At 47.8% G+C, this 17,324-nt stretch overlaps 1 protein-coding gene across 1 annotated transcript in view; it reads right to left on the bottom strand.

Annotated features, from left to right (window-relative positions):
- NAA30 (N(alpha)-acetyltransferase 30, NatC catalytic subunit) overlaps positions 1-17,324 on the bottom strand; it is a 56,563-nt gene that overhangs the window by 17,554 nt on the left and 21,685 nt on the right. Inside the window, exon 3 of the mRNA XM_030213928.1 lies at positions 8,374-8,429. Within this exon, the coding sequence (XP_030069788.1) occupies positions 8,374-8,429 (56 nt within the window). The remainder of the gene's footprint in view (positions 1-8,373; positions 8,430-17,324) is intronic.

Genomic DNA, 17,324 nt, shown 5'->3' with positions numbered 1-17,324 from the left:
AGGGCATTCCAGACATCCACCACCCGTTTTTTGAAAAAGCATTTCCTGACATTGCTCATAAGTCTCCTACCCTGAAACGTCAACTCATGACCTCTAGTTCTGCTGCTTCCCCAACTCCAATTGGGTATGTGAGAATGAATGGGCTGCTGTCCTCAGAGAATACCTGCTACAGGTTAAGTACCTTTGGTTTCTCTGAGGACAAGCAGGCATATTCTCACATGTGCAAATCCTAGCTACCAGGCTCACTGGGGGGGGGGGGGGGGGGGGGGGGGGGGGGGGGAAAAGCACCATTGGTCAACTGGACCTTGCAACAGGAAAGGCAAAATTGTAATTAACCAGAAACCATATACAACTGTGTGAGAGTGCAGCCTGGAACAGAACAAAATGTGCCGGGGTGGGTTTGGGATGGAGTTAGATTCCAGACATTAAATTCTGCAGCACTGTCAGTCCAAACAGACTGTCGTGCTGGGTAGCCTGCTCCATGCAGTAATGAGATGTGAACGTGTGCACTAAAGAGCACGTTGCAGCCTTGCATATTTCTTCAATGGAGGCTGACCTCAAGTGGGCTACCAATAACACCATGGCTCTGACATTATGAGCCTTGACATGACCTTCAAGAGTAGCCTAGCTTGGGTATAAAGTAAATGAAATGCAATCTGCTAGCCAACTACTTCCCAATGATGACCCCCATCTTGTTGGGATCAAAAGAAACAAAAAGCTGAGTGAACTGTCTGTAGGGCCTAGTCCACTCCAAGTAAAAGGCAGATGCTCGCTTACAGTCCAAGGTGTGCAGAGTGCTTTGGCCAGGATGGGCACAAGGTCCGGAAAAAACCTGTTGGAAGGACAATTGATTGGTTCAGATGGAACTCAGACACCACCTTAGGCAGGAACTTAGGGTGCATGTGGAGAACTACTCTACTGTGATGAAACTTAATGTAAGGTAGATTCGCCACTAGGGCCTGAAGCTCACAAACTCTGCGAGCTGAAGTAACAGCCACCAAAAACAAGACCTTCGAGGTACTTCAAATGACAAGAATCAAATGGCTCAAAAGGAGCTTTCATCAGTTGGGTGAGGACAACATTGAGGTCCCATGACACAGGCGGCTTTGTCAAAAGCAAACCTCTCATGAAGCGAACTAGAGGCTGTCCAGAGCTGGGCTTACCCTCTACACGATAAGCACTAATCCGCACTAAGGTGAACCCTTACAAAGTCGGTCTTGAGACCAGACTCGGAGAGGTGTAGAAGGTATTCAAATAGGGTCAGTGTAGGGAAAGAACAGGATCTAGGGCCATGCCCTCACACCAGATGGCAAACCTCTTCCATTTGAAAGAATAACACCTCTTAGTGGAATCTTTCCTGGAAGCCAGCAAGACATGGGAGACACCCTCCGATAGAAACACTCAGCCATGAGAATCTGCACATTGCTATACTCTGGGCAGAGATCATAGATACCATGTCATAGGTGTCCCTGGCCAAGAACTTGCGACAGGCCTTCTGGTCAATTGGCGAACTGACTTGGCCTGCTCCGGTAAGAGAGAGTCTGCTAAGTCTAGCAACTTGTGCACCGAGTCCTGCAAGTACATGCTCGTGAACAGCTGTTAGGACTGTATTCAGGACATGAGCTTGAGGCCTGGAACATCTTCCTCACAAAAGAGTCCAAGTTCCTAGCTTCTCTGCCTAGGGGCACCAAAGCTTAGTCTCTAGAACTCCTTGCTCTCTTGAGAGCAGATTCCACCACCATGGAATTTTGAGGCTACTGGAGCCTATCAAACCCAGGGGAGCTCTGGATCCAGAACACCGTCTATCTTTTTGGGCAGGACAGGGACCGACAGAGGGCTCCCCCCGTTCTTCATCTGAATGTCCCGTCGGATCTTGTGAAGTGGGACTTTTGCAGCCACTCTAGGATGGGAATCATAGTCTAGGACCTCGAACATCTTAGCCCTGGGCTTGTCCTCGGCCTTTAAAAGAACTGGAATGGCAGCCACCATTTCCCTGATAAAAGATGAAAGGCTCTGAGGTGGAGATTTTCTTCTTTCCTCAGGAGGGGAGGGGGGTCAGATGGAATACCAGAGGACTTTTTCAATGAGGAGTACCATGGATTCTCATCAAAATCCCATAAGCGCTCTTCAGAATCGGGAAAGAACTCCTCATAGGAGGGCACAGACCGAACGTGCCTCAACAGTGAGGAACTATGTCTTTGAGATGGCTGTCAAGGTGTCAGCTCCACCCTCAACTCCAGCAAAACTTCCTCCTCCAACGCCAAGGGGGTGGTAGAACTAGAGGAAATGAATTGAGGTTGAAGGGGGGCAGACTCAGGAGTAATGTGAGGAAGTATTTTTTCATGGAGAGGGTGGTGGATACGTGGAATGCCCTCCCGCCGGAGGTGGTGGAGATGAAAATGGTAATGGAATTCGAACATGTGTGGGATAAACACAAAGGAATCCTGTTTAGAAGAAATGGATCTATGAAATCTTAGCAGTGGCGATGCCGGTATTTGGAGAATAAAACCAGTGCAGGGCGGACTTCTACGGTCTGTGCCCCGAGGAAGGCAGGGACAAATCAAACTTGGATATACATATAAAGTATTACATACCATGTAAAATGAGTTTATCTTGTTGGGCACACTGGATGGACTGTTCAGGTCTTTATCTGCTGTCATTTACTATGTTACTATGAGTGTCTGCATGGGCGGCATCGGAGATCTCACTACAGACTGAGGGCCTAGTGGGAAAGCACCCCAAATGCTGATGCACTCTGTTGTAAAAGCCTTGCAAAGTGCTCATGGAGCATGACCCAGATGTGCTCATTGAGGGAGGCCATTGGGAAAGGCTGGGGTGCAAGATCAGAGGCAGGCTAATGAACTGCTGGGGTCAAAATGGGTGCCAGGTCCTGGATGTATAGAGACACACGAACTGGCACCTCTTGTATGGAGGGGGAGCAGTCCTCCCAGCGCCGACACTTCCGTTGTCCCAAAGTTCCCAGCAACATGTGTCAAGGGGGATTGATACTGATGCCGGTCATTGATGCTCCTTTGTGCCGAAAAGAACAACACTGAATGTCGCCTCGGGATCGGGTTTGATGCTGACCGGTCCTGGGGGCATTGCACAGCAGTCAGCATCAAGGTAGGTGGAGACTCACTCGATGCATGCCCACCCCCAGTGGCTTAGACAGACCTAGTAGCCATATGGACCGATGCACCCGTTGAGATTCAGACCGGCCTCCAAAAGTTTCCAGTTGAGCCTCTCTGGCCAACTGGGTTCTTTTCTTGAAACAAAGACACAGAACACAGCTGGAAGGGGTATGTTCAGGTTCCAGACACTGAAGACACCAAGAATGAATGTCTTTCCCAGAAATGGTCCTATTACACTGGGTACAGTGTTTAAAGCCACTGGGAACCTTTGATGACACGGAAGGGAAAACAGCCGTGATCAAATCAAACAGCTTGATGGTGCCAGAAAAAAAAAAGGGGCAAAGCACCTGAAAAAAATTAGAGGAACGAGTCCCGGCCGGAGCTGAGGCCTAGAGAGCACAAAAAAAAAAAATATATAAAAGTGGGGGAAAAATACCTAACCTATACAGGAAGAAGAAAATAAGGAGAAAAGAGAAAAAAAAACTCCAAGGGAAGGCACTACTTGCTCTGAAAAATCATTTGTGCACCAGACGGTGTAAGGAGCTGCAGAAAGCTTGTCCTTTCCTCACAACAAATAAGAAGAGTCTGCTGGTCCTGCGCTCTCGTGGTTGGTGGGAAGGCACTCACACATGCATGGTGGGGACGCTGCACATGCTCTTAAAGCAATATTAGCTTTTTTAATGCTCCACATCACCTGATGTGGATGATGTCACCCACATGTGAGAATATGGCCTACATGTCCTTGAAGAATAAATGGGTAAGTAAATACTAATAGTGAAGGGGCTAATCAGCATATAAATGACTCTATAGTCAGAAGATCCAAACGTAATGAATGTGTCACATTTATGACATGCATTGAGGCTCTCATAGGGTGGTATCTGATTTTCTTTTGCAAGACAACACAAGATAGATAAGTGTGTTACCCTACTCCAATCTAGCTCCTTCAATAGCCCAAAGTATTTACAAACACTGGCATGTGCTCCAGTTACATTCCATTTTTAAGAAGGGACCTTCTGTAGTGTTCACTAGAAGGAAGAATTTAGCTATCAATTGGTTATTTAATTTGATATACCACATATCTCTAATGTATTTCAGCTTAAAACAAACAGCTATTCAGGTCAGAGAAATACAGATGTGCTTCTTAACTTTAACACATAAGAGTTTTCCCTAATCAACTCTTAAGAATAGTATTCACAAAGCTAACTGCAAGCAAGAATGAGAATTACCACCCTACCAGATCATAGTGAAGAGGAAGACCAGTGCTGTAGTCTAGAGAAGCCCCTGCCACACAGGCTATGGTGAAGAGAAGCCAGGCTGTCTCAGGTTACTGCAGCAGTATCACTGGCTGGTTTTTTGTAGAATTCTTGAGGATTGCCTACATTTTTATAAAGGCATACTAGAAAATCAAAATGAACACTGATCCTTCCATGCCCTTCTTTGGACCCTACAAATGCAGTCTTCATTTCATATAATTTGCCTTTAACAATGGTGGGCTACTGCTATCCGGTTGTCTAATTTCACAGCCATGACACCTCTCCCGATTTACATTTGGGGAAAAAAAGGGGAAGCAGTGCAGAATGGCTCATGGAATTATTTCCAAGCTCTCCATGCAAGCGTGTATGTGCATGAGCGTGACTAAATGGTGGTGGTGGTTGGGGGGGGGGGGGGGGGGGGGGTTGGGAAGGAAGAAAGTTTGAGAGAAGCAGTTCACACACATTCTGTTGGATTACAAAGAATAAAAATGAAACCTACTATGATAGCAACATCCTACAGTTGGACATGCCAGATTTCAATGGATGGATTTTACATTTAAACAAGTGTCATTGTAGTAAGAGAGCTGCTACTGCTGTGCACCTCCACTACCCAAGTGTCAGTATACAGAGCAACCAGTAGCAACCACCACTGTTCAGACACTGTCATGATACATAACCAGTAAGGGGCAAATGTAATAAACCATGTGCTAAGAGTTGTGCACTCAACTGCCCAATGCTGTAACCGAATTGTATGTAAATTGGCATGCAAAACATGTGGGCAAATACATCAATGCACACTGGTCACCATGGAAGCATATGCACATGGGCATAAACTAGCAGCAGCGGCGGCAATATTTTGCTGGGAGGGAAGGTGCAATATGATTTCAAGAAAACACTGTATCTGCAACCAGGAAAGCAGCAGCTATTTGAATGGAGTAGTTCTCAAATACCCCATTTGTTCTGCAGTCACTAAACAGCCTCAATAATTGACATGTTTTGGCCTATTTTTAGAGACTACTTCTCTGAAACCTTGGTTGTATTCAGTCCATTTTCAAAGCTGACAGACATTTTCTCAAGTTCTTTCCCCACATCAAATCTGTCCCCATTTTATTCAGTTCTGAGTTATTTTGTTCCCAGACACACGAACAGAGTCTTGACCTGTATTCAAATTACACAGAGTAAGCAAGCAATATGTTCTGTGTAGAGAAGGTAGAACTCTAGCCAACTCACCGGCCAGACTAGATGGACCAAGCTGGTCTTCATCTCCCATCTACTACTATGCTACTATGAAAAGGATGCTCTCCTGTCATTAAAATGGAGCACAGAAATTAAGGACTTCTACTTCTAGTGCAAATGCACAGCCTGTCATCAGCAGAACTTCAGAAGAATGAATAGGAAAGTAGGGCTATGCCAGAGTCCAATGTAGAGACTAGATAAGAAGAGGGGGCTGTATGACTATTGCAAATGCAGCATGAGGAACCTCACTATAAAAGAATTGAAAGGTAACAGATCCCCCCCCCCCCAAAAAAAAAAAAAAAATTACTGGTTAGACATCTTACAGCATATGAAGACATAAATCAACCTGCAAGTACTGACTAGTCATAATAAGCCATCAAATTACACGTTGATTGAGTCTTCAAACAATTTAGAAAACTTGTATTTTATCCGAACGTTTTAGGATTTGGGGAATTTGTTTTCTAAAATCACATCTTTCTCCTTCTGTTCCTTACCTCCAATTAACAAACTTAGAACTATTCATCCAAATTTCTGCCCGAGCAGAGCACCCTGCGTCCCCCAGTTAAGACTTTCAATGTGCATTCATGCTCCTAAAACCTAGATCAGTGTTTATTAAAGCTTAGAGCGTGCTAATGTGCACTAGTGCGGACTAAGTGCCATACATTAAGCTTTAGTAAATATGGTCCGTAGGCTCTTTCTTTCCTAGAAGCTTACCTAGAAGGAAATAAGTCGGTTCACTCAAGTTAAAATCTCAGGGATATCAAAGTACACTGTGATATCATCAAGATTTTATTTATGCATATTTATTAAATTCCCCTCTAAAGCTATCCTTCCATTGCAAACAAATCTATACATATTTCTGTATCAAAAGAGGAAGAAAAACATTCCGAAATGTTCACATATCTAACTTTTTTTTTTTGGTATTTACTTTTCTGTTCTACTTTCAGTATTTTTTTTTCTTTTACACTTCTTTTGGTTTTATGGGAGATAAGAGCATTCTTTCTCCCTGTTTTTATCTCCCCTTTCTTCGCTCAGCTCTAAACAGTGCCACTGTGCCTTCCCATCCCATTTTGTCCCATGAGGGGCAACACAACTATGGACACCGACAGCTAAATTTTGATCACCTCTGCCTGTAATACATCCAATTCTACCAACATCTCTAACTATGAATATATCAACTCTAACGTCACTACAAATGTAGCAGGTGATTAAAATTAAAATGCTTCACTATGTAAACAAAGTTTTCAACTAGATAAGGAAATCAATCCACATGTTCACAATTACTCGACGTCTGGTTCAAACAGCATGTATAAAATAAATCTACATTGTGTAGAGGATAAAAGGAAGGGATGTGAAATATAGCCAGTCAATACTGTACTAAATATCAAGAGTAAAACTCAGCTGTACAAACTTCAGCAGCACTCAGATACCAATATGGTCTTCTAATGGATGTCCCCCAAAACCTACTGCATTACAGTAAATGCTACACAAAACTAAGGCCTGGAGATAGAAGCACCAAGAGAAAAGGGAAGAAGCCAGAGGACTCATGGGATCTCTGAGCCAGAGTTGTCAGGAGAGAGGAAAGTAATGCAGGTAATAAACACATACAGCACAACACACTTCATTTGCTGTTCCATATCCTGAAATGCCTAATATCTGGGAAAAGCCCATTCACAGAAGCCCCTACCTCAGTATGAAACACAGTGCAAACACACATTGCATATTCTTTGTTGGCATCTCTCTCTAGCACCTCCTCCATTCTCTTCTTATTGCCAGGCCCAACTCCAGCCTGGTAAACGGAGCTAGTGGCCTAATGCAGTTTTAACCCACTCCTCTTGCTACCATTACCTGTCGCTCATGTGGTTCATAGTCTCAGACCAGCTGTTTGAATCACACAGTGCACCAATGTGACAAATAAAGGAGTGTTATTATTTTTGCCATCGCTCACTGATTTATAAAAACAAGTGACTATGGATACCTGTTATCTGAAAAGGGTTGGGACCACGTTCTTGCAGGGTAATGGAGCCTCTTCCCATTTGCTGGCACCTCTCTTTACTACAAGTTTATCAATCATTTTGAGGCAGTGACCCCATAATTCTGGCTAAATAAAATCATATGACTCCCCCTGTAGGTGCAGAATAATGCACCTATGGAGAGCCCACTAAAGGTCATGACCCCAAATGTGGGCTTTGTAAATCCATTTAGAGTCCCGACCCACAGTTTGCAAAGCTATGGTCTAGTACTGTCCCTTCTCCCACGCCCAATCCAAGTGAAAAGCAGTACCAGAGGCCCAGTACTTCTGACCTGCTCCTCCTAGTGAAGCTCCCTCCCATGCAATTAACAGTTTCAGATCACCTGTGCTCTGCAAGGTTCATGCAGTTAATCCGAGATCATGAATTTCAAGGGAGAAGCAACAGTGGCAGGAGAAAGATGGAGCAGTGCGGGGCTGGTAGCTCTGCTCACCGTCTTGACTGGGCCATCCTGGGGAAAGGATGGCAATAGAGAGGCACCAGTAAAAAGGAAGGGATAACTTTTCATTATTCGCAAGGAGCTTGGTCCCATCCCCAAAACATAAATCAGCAAATTGCTACAGAAGGTGATGTAAGCCACTGAGCTTGCTTGAACCCTTTACACTTATTTGCATTCATCACAGTTGTCATCTAACAGATGGACCGAGGAAACACACAAAAAAGTTACTCTGTACAAAGAAAAACCAGCTACAGCTTTTGATATATGAAACATTTGATACTTACCTCATCACAATCACCTTCAACCATAGCATATATAGCTTTCTTTACCAAATTTGTACCTGAAATACAGAATTTGAAAATGTTTACATTAAAAATAAAAAAGGAAAAACAGAAAATCAAAACAGAACAAAAACTCCCTGGGTATTTGTGTTCTGTACAACTTTGCAGCAATTTAAAAAGGCTTTGAAGACTCATTTATTTCTTCAAACTTTTCCTAACACATAGATGTTATTTTATTATTTATTTATTTATTTAATTTATTGCATTTGTATCCCACATTTTCCCACCTTTTTGCGGGCTCAGTGTGGCTTACACTGCTTATTATGTATGTTTGAGTCGTGAGCCGCTTAGGTGTAGGCAGGTTATACATTTTATGAATGTCAGCATTTACAGAATCAAAACTGTGATCATCTCTGGGGAAAAGGTGACTAAGGTCTCCAGAAACAAAAAAATGAGGTTTAAATGAATTCTGTTAGAGCAAACAATTTGTAATACAACAGCTCAAACTTCCATCCTTTCGTGTGAAAAAATAAAAATTACAGAAACTCAAACAAGTAACTTTTTCAGACTGCTTACTACTACTACTTAACATTTCTAAAGCGCTACAAGGGTTATGCAGCGCTGTACAATTTAACATAGAAGGACAGTCCCTGCTCAAAGAGTTTACAATCTAAAGGACACGTGAACAGTGAGTCTGATGAGGGCGGTCAAATTGGGACAGTCTGGATTTCCTGAAAGAGTAAGGTGCCGAACGCAGCATTGAAGAGGTGGGCTTTAAGCAAAGACTTGAAGATGGGCAGGGAGGGGGCTTGGCGTATGGGCTTGGGAAGGTTGTTCCAAGCATAGGGTGAGGCGAGGCAGAATGAGCGGAGCCTGGAGTTGGCAGTGGTGGAGAAGGGTAATGAGAAGAGGGATTTATCCTGTGAACGGAGGTTTCGGGCGGGAACGTAGGGGAGATGAGGGTAGAGAGGTAGTGAGGGGCAGCAGACTGAGTGCATTTGTAGGTAAGAAGGAGAAGCTTGAACTGAATGCAGTATCTGATTGGAAGCCAGTGAAGTGACCTGAGGAGAGGGGTGATATGAGTATATCGGTTCTGGCGGAATATAAGACGTGCAGCAGAGTTCTGAACAGATTGAAGGACCTGTGACATGGGGGGGGGGGGGGGGGGGGGGGGGAAGGCAGCCATTCTCAACACAGTGCTACTTTAGTCACCTTTTCCCAGAGACAGTTACAATAACCATGATTTTCTATGGCATAACCACTGAAAATCCCACTCCTCTTAATTGGACGCATTTTGCCTTTCAAAGAAAAGGTAAGGCAAGGCTGCAAAGAAAGCTCCAATGGATTTTCAAAACAATGTCCGTATTTTTAACTGTTTATATTTTGCCAAGGTAGACGGAGCGGGAGCTGACAGTTTTATAAACTTCTTCATCTGGGGGAAATTTCTACTACAAGGCCTATTCTGCTTCCCCCATTCCCTAATTCACTGCTTCTACTTCCTTCAAAATAAGAACGTTACATAATTAAAAAGATTATAAATGCTCCTGTCTTGATTTTCCACCATCTCCTCTGCCTTTTTCTTTACAGTTGAATGAAGGACTGAAGTTCAACCGTTTTTGTTGGTCCAATAAAAAGGTACCATCATTCAAACAGTGAGGAGTACTTAAAGGAACTACTTGAACACAATGTTCTAGGATATAGGATATTGCTTATCACCCTCCCCTCCCCTCCCCACAAACATCCTGCTAGACTATGGAATGCTTTGAAGTCCCCATACACATATCCTACCCACCCTGCTAGACCATCTATGAGGGACTGTTATATATACTGTCAGCTAACACATTTGCTTATTTCTGATCTGATGAAGAAGAGCAACCTTCGAAAGCTAATCAAGAAATGTATTAAGTTAATGTCCAATAAAAAAAGGTATCATCTTATTTTCTTTTCCATGTTTTAATTTTGTTTGATTTCTATTGATTACCTTTAGGATATTGGAGAAAGCTGCTAACGGAGTTCATGCTTTAACAGAAGCAGGAGGATTGCTGAGAGTGCACAGCTCACTAGTCTTATTTACTGAGAACAGAACACTTGAAAAAGTTCTCTTCTCTTTTGAAATTTACACACATAAAGGGCTATTTAGTAACAGTGCTTGCCATATCTTTGGTGTAAATGTGTTGATCTCAGAATTTTAATTTAAAGTTAGAAAGATTACAGCAGGACTTCAACTGAAGTCTCCTCTGAAGAAACACTTCGGGCTGCAACGCATTAAAATATTGAGGAGGTTGTTTACTCATTGCTACTGTGCCTATCCTCTCACTATTTAAATGATCTACACAGCCTTACTCTGGTGCCTTGCAGGGATTACAGACATTGCAGAGGCCTGGAGTAAAGCTTGGTAGAGCGAGTGGATTTTAGAAAATGGAAATCCTATGGACAATTTTTGGTGCAGAGTTACAGGAATGCTTCATATGTTGCATAGAGCATACTTTCCCCAATTACAGGCTCATAGAGCGGGATGTGCTGACACACCCATGCATCAAAAATACCTTGTGGAGTTGTGCCTCCATTTAGGGTTTCCGGGCAGGAATTAACAAATATTTGGGACAGTTACTGGGATGCTGTATGTATACCTTATACTTGGAAAGGCATAATTCTCAATAAGACTGAGGTGTATGGAATACAGGGAAGAGAATCTAAATTACTACTAAGTAAGGGTAATAAAGTGGGGAAAAGTATACACTTAATTAATGGTTACAAAGGGGAAGCCCCTTCATTTTGGTACTGGAAGAATAAACTCCACATTTTGATGCTAACAGAAGCTCGAAGTGCAGAAGGTGTTTCTACAGGTATGAAATATTTACCTTCAGTCTGTCTTCCAAGGCATGCAGCTTAGTTTTAAATGGATTTTGAGATGGAACTTGGGTGCAATCCCTTGGTTGGGTCATATTGAGTGTTTGCTAGGAGCAGAAGGATTGGGGTGGGGGGGGGGGGGGGGGGTGAATGGTATATGGTGAAACTTTGTTTTTACCTTACAAGCTTGTCTAGTGGGGATGGCTGGGGGCCATAAGAGCCAAGAGGGTCGGGAAAACACTCCACGGTTCTTTGGAGGATAATTCCAGAAGGAGAGGGAACCATATTTGCCACAGGCAGTACGGTGTGATCAGAATCATGGTTCCGCAGTCTTGCTTGAGTTTCAACAAAGTTTTTCCCCACCAGAGGTATTGGAGGATACGCATACAGAAGACCTGTCCCCCGATTGAGGAGGAAGGCATCTGACGCTAGTCTGCTGTGGGCCTGAAGCCTGGATCAGAACTGAGGGACCTTGTGGTTGATCTGAGTAGCAAAAAGATCTACTGAGGGGGTGCCCCACACTCAGAAGATCATGCGGGCTATGGTAAAATTATGTATCATACCTGATAATTTTCTTTCCCTTAATCATAGCCAATCAATCCATAGACTGGTGGGTTGTGTCCATCTACCAGCAGGTGGAGATAGAGAGCAATCCTTTTGCCTCCCTATATGTGGTCATGTGCTGCCGGAAATTCCCCAGTATGTCGATATCAAAGCTCAATCCGCAGGACTCAGCACTTAGACAATTACACCCACAAAGGGACACTCTGCCCAGCTCACCACCGCCGAAGCGGGGGAGGGGAAATATTCCAGCGTACCACCGCCGGGGCGGTGGGCGGGAAACCACACCCGCCGACGCGGGGGGAACTGGCTTATCCTGCTACCGCAACCGCAGGAGGAGCTGGCTTACCCTAACACCGCCGAAGCGGGAGGGATACAAAGCTACCCTACAGCCGCACGAAGCGGGAGGGAGCGCTGGCATAATTTAGTTATCAATCCAGCCCTCGCCGAAACGGGGGGAGAGGAAGCAGCAGCTCACTGTAACACAAAATCGTCTCAACTCGAAGAGACTTCAATTGGAAGAACTTGAACACGAAGTCCTCGTGAACAGGAAATGAAGACTGAACTTGAACCTGAAATATAACCAGAACACAAACAATACAGATATCTGGGAGGGGCTATGGATTGATCGGCTATGATTAAGGGAAAGAAAATGATCAGGTATGATACATAATTTTACCTTCCCTATCATCAAGCCGATCAATCCATAGACTGGTGGGATGTACCGAAGCAGTACTCACCCAGGGCGGGACATGGAAATCCCTGAATGCAAAACTGAAGCCCCAAACTGGGCCTCGGCCCGAGCAGCCACATCCAAGCGGTAATGTCGTGAGAAGGTATGAGCCGACGACCAAGTAGCCGCTCTGCAAATCTCTTCCAAGAAGACAGATCTGGACTCCCCCATCGAGGCTGCTTGTGCTCTAGTAGAGTGTGCCTTCAGCTGAATAGGCGGAATCTTCCCTGCCGCCACATAAGCTGATGCGATCGTCTCCTTGACCCAACGTGCCACCGTAGGCTTAGATGCCTGCAGACCCTTACGAGGGCCTGCGAACAGCATGAACAGATGATCCGACTTCCGGAAATCATTGGTCACTTCCAAGTATCTGATGATGACCCGTCTAACATCTAGGTATTTGAGCGCTGGGTACTCTCTGGGTAATCCTCCCTACGAAAGGAGGGTAGGTAAAGCTGCTGATTCACATGGAATCGAGAAACAATCTTGGGCAGGAAGAAAGGCACTGGGCGAATCGATACTCCTGCCTCAGTGAATCGCAGGAACGGTTCTCTACACGAGAGCACCTGGAGCTCGGAAACTCTTCTGGCTGATGTGATAGCCACCAGGAAGACTGCTTTCAGCGTCAGGTCCTTCAGCGATGCCCTTGGCAAGGGCTCGCAGGGCGGCTTCTGCAAGGTCCGTAGTACCAGATTGAGATTCCACGCAGGCACTATCGAGTGCAGAGGGGGGCGCAGGTGATTAACTCCTTTGAGAAAGCGTACCACATCCGGCTGTGAAGCCAGGGAAGCCCCCTTCAGATGACCCCTGAAGCAAGCTAGAGCCGCCACCTGGACTTTCAGCGAACTGAGCGACAGGCCTTTCTCCAGCCCCTCTTGCAGGAACGCCAACACTGAAGATATTGGAGCAGTGAAGGGCGATACAGAGCCTGCCTCGCACCACGATGCAAAGGTACGCCAAACCCTGGCGTAAGTGGTGGAAGTAGAGCGCTTCCTCGCTCTCAGCATAGTGGCAATGACCTTGTCTGAGAAGCCCTTCTTCCTCAGTCACTTCCGCTCAAGAGCCAGGCCGTAAGACCAAAGGGGGAGGGATCCTCCATCACCACGGGACCCTGATGTAAGAGGCCCCGCTCCGCTGGCAGCCGCAGAGGGCCGTCCACCGAGAGTCTGACTAAGTCCGCATACCAGGGACTCTGGGCCAATCCGGACCCACTAGGATCACCCGTCCCGGATGCTTTGCCACCCGGCCTAGCACCCTGCCCATCATGGGCCAGGGCGGGAACACGTAGAGAAGCTCCTGTGCCGGCCACTGCTGGAGAAGAGCATCAACTCCCAGAGATCGAGGGTCCCGTCCTCTGCTGAAAAAACGCGGCACTTGGCAATTGGCTGAGGACGCCATCAGATCCAGGCTCGGCTGGCCCCAGCGTTTCGTGATGTCCAAGAACGCCCGAGCAGACAGTTGCCACTCTCTGGGATCCAAGGTATGGCGACTGAGAAAGTCCACCTTGACATTCATGACTCCCGCAATGTGGGCTGCTGACAGCTGTTCCAGATTCGCTTCCGCCCACAGGCATAGCTTCATGGCCTCCTTGGCTAGAGGGGCGCTCCTGGTACCTCCCTGGCGATTGACATAGGCTACAGCCGTGGCACTGTCCGACAGGACCCATACAGGCCTCAGCACCAGTACCGGGAGAAACTCTAGAAGCGCCAACCGAATGGCTCGGAGCTTCAGGAGGTTGATGGACCATTTCGTCTCTGCAGGAGACCAGAGCCCCTGCGCTGTCAGTCCCAGGCAGTGGGCTCCCCAGCCCGTCAAGCAGGCGTCCGTCATGACGACAACCCACTCCGGGGCCGTAAGAGGCATTCCTGCGGACAGCTTGCCTGGCCTCAGCCACCAGCTCAGCGCCTTTCGCACCGCTGGATCCAAGGGAAGGCGTAAGGCATAATCCTCCGAGACTGGAGTCCACCGCCGCAGAAGAGAGTGCTGTAGTGGTCTCATATGAGCCCTGGCCCAGGGCACTACCTCCATCGTGGCCGTCATGGAGCCCAACAGCTGCACATAGTCCCAAGCTCGAACAGTAGAGGAGGATAGGAACTGGCCCACCTGGGTCTGAAGCTTGACGCCCCGGTTGTCCGGCAGGAACACTCTGCCCACTTGGGTGTCAAATCGAACTCCCAGATACTCCAGGGACTGAGTCGGGCGCAGCTGGCTTTTTTCCCAGTTGATGATCCATCCCAGGGAGCTCAGAAGAGCAATGACCCTGTCTGTAGCTCTCCCGCACTCCGCATAGGAAGGGGCTCGGATCAGCCAGTCGTCCAGATAGGGATGGACTTGCACTCTCTCCTTGCGGAGGAAGGCCGCGATGACCACCATTATTTTGGAGAAGGTCCGCGGAGCCGTAGCCAACCCGAACGGGAGGGCTCTGAACTGGAAGTGTCAGCCCAGCACTGCAAAGCGCAGAAAGCGCTGATGAGGCGGCCAGATGGGAATATGTAGGTAAGCTTCCTTGATGTCCAGGGAGGCCAGGAATTCTCCCTTTTTCACCAAAGCTATTACGGAGCGGAGGGTCTCCATCCGGGAAGTGCCGAACTTTCAAGGCCTAATTGGCTCCCTTGAGGTCGCGAATAGGCCGAGCAGATCCTTCTTTCTTTGGCACCACAAAGTAAATGGAGTAGCGCCCCTTGCCAAGCTGATCTACTGGCACCGGGACCACCGCGCCCAGGCGGATCAGGTTGCTCAAAGTCTGCTGCACGGCAGCTGCTTTGACCTGAGACTTGCAAGGAGAGTTTACAAACCCGTCTCTTAGGGGTCGGCAGAACTCTAGCTTGTAGCCGTCTCTGATCACTTCCAGAACCCAAGTGTCTGAAGTTACCCTGGTCCACTCGCCCAGAAACGAGGACAACCTTCCTCCTATCTGTACTGGGCCATGGACCAGGTTCCCGTCATTGGGTACGCGACCCTGGGGGCGGGCCAGAGGACGAACCTCCGGGACGGCGGTCCCTACAAAAGGAATGCTGCTTGAGGGAGAAGTTCAGTTTGAAGGAAGCGGAGGCAGAGGAGGCCGACTTGCCCGGGCGATACCGACGGGCTTCCTGGAATCGGCCCTTAGAGGAACCAGGACGGGCACCGCCGGCCTGAGTCCTGACCTCCGGCAACCTCTTGCCCTTGGACGTGCCGAGCTCCGTCATGATCTTGTCCAGCTCGTCCCCTTTAAAAGGCAACTTGGGTAGGCAAGATTTAGAGGCATGGTCAGCAGACCAGTGCTTAAGCCAGAGTCACCGCCGCGCAGAGATTGTCTGAGCCATGCCCTTGGCCGAGGCTCTCAAAACATCATACAGCAAGTCTGCCAAGTAGGCCAAACCCGACTCCCGGGTCGGCAATTCCGCCCTCCAGGAAGGGTCCGAGGGGGAAGCCCACTGCAAAACAGCTAGCCACATAAGAGCCGCAAACTGAGGCTTGCAAACTCAGAGCGGCTGTCTCATATGATGACTTTAAGGCCGCCTCCATTCTCCTGTCTTGGGCGTCCTTCAGGGCAGTGCCACCTTCCACTGGCAGCGCCGTTTTCTTAGTCACGGCAGTGATTAAGGAATCTACTGTGGGCCACACAAAGGCTTCCCATTCCCCCTCAGGAAAGGGGTACAGACGGGACATAGCCCTGGCTACTTTCAGGCTCGCCTCAGGGGCATCCCATTGCGCTGAAATTAAGGTCTGCATGGCTTCATGAACGTGGAAGGTTCTAGGCGGGCGTTTCGTTCCCAGCATAATGGCAGAGCCAGTAGAGGCTGAGAGAGAGCCTTCCTCCGGAGAGGCAATCTTCAAAATGCTCATGGCCTGCACAAGCAGGTTGGGCAAATCCTCTGAGCGAAAAAGCCGCGCTGCAGAGGGGTCGTCCGCTCCATCCGAGCGAGGATCAGTCTCTTCCATCGATTCCGCTAAGGATCTCTGGGAGAACTCAGACACGCTGCCGTCATCCACATCAGAGGAGACCGAGTCCCCCGAGGGTGGAAGATCCACCCGAGGGCGCTTAAGCATAGAGGCCTCATCACCCCGATCAGAGAGGTGGGCAGGGGCAGTGTTCTGCATAAGAAAGGCTTGATGCAGCAGCAAAATGAACTCAGGGGAGAAACCCCCCAGTTTGTGCATTTCTGCAGCCTGTGCCGCGGCCCTAGAGGCGCCCTCCATTTGCGCTCCCAGTAGCGGGGGAGAGGCGTGTTGCGCGTCCAAAATGTCGTCCGGCGCGAAACTCCGAGAAGGAGCCGCGCGGGAAGAAGGGCGTTTTAATTTCGCCGACTTCTTACTGTCGCCCGATTCAAGGGCGACCAAGTTGTTAACGTCTCCCATCTCGAGGGCGGCCCAAGAAGAAGCCGACCGAGCCGCGTGGCCGGTCACGACCGGGAGGGCGGCCAGTGGGGGATAGGCGCCTAAGGCGGGAAAGGCCGCTGCGCCGGAAGAAAGACCGGTGAACTCTCCCGGTTCCGAAAGGGCGCCCAAAAAGGGCGACTCTACCTTCGATCCCCCTGCTTCCCCGCTAGGCGTGCGAACGCGTTCCGGGGAGCGTCTTTTCGTGCCCTCGCCATCCGAGGCCATAGCCACATGGAGACCGTTCGGGGAACCCCCTGCCCGCTAGTAAAAGGTAAAAATTACCTGCTTCTTGCTCCGAGCAGCGATGACTTATTCCAGTGAGCAGCTGCAAACGGACATCCTTTTTGAACATTTAAAACATTTTTTTTTTTTTAACGGAGCCAGCGGGAGGGGGGAGAAAAGGAGGGACCTGGTACCACCAGGTTTACACTTACTCACGAAGAGCCCT

This window comes from Microcaecilia unicolor, chromosome 9, assembly GCF_901765095.1.
Source record: "Microcaecilia unicolor chromosome 9, aMicUni1.1, whole genome shotgun sequence".
NCBI lineage: Eukaryota > Metazoa > Chordata > Amphibia > Gymnophiona > Siphonopidae > Microcaecilia > Microcaecilia unicolor.
This window is presented reverse-complemented; position numbering and strand designations above follow the sequence as displayed.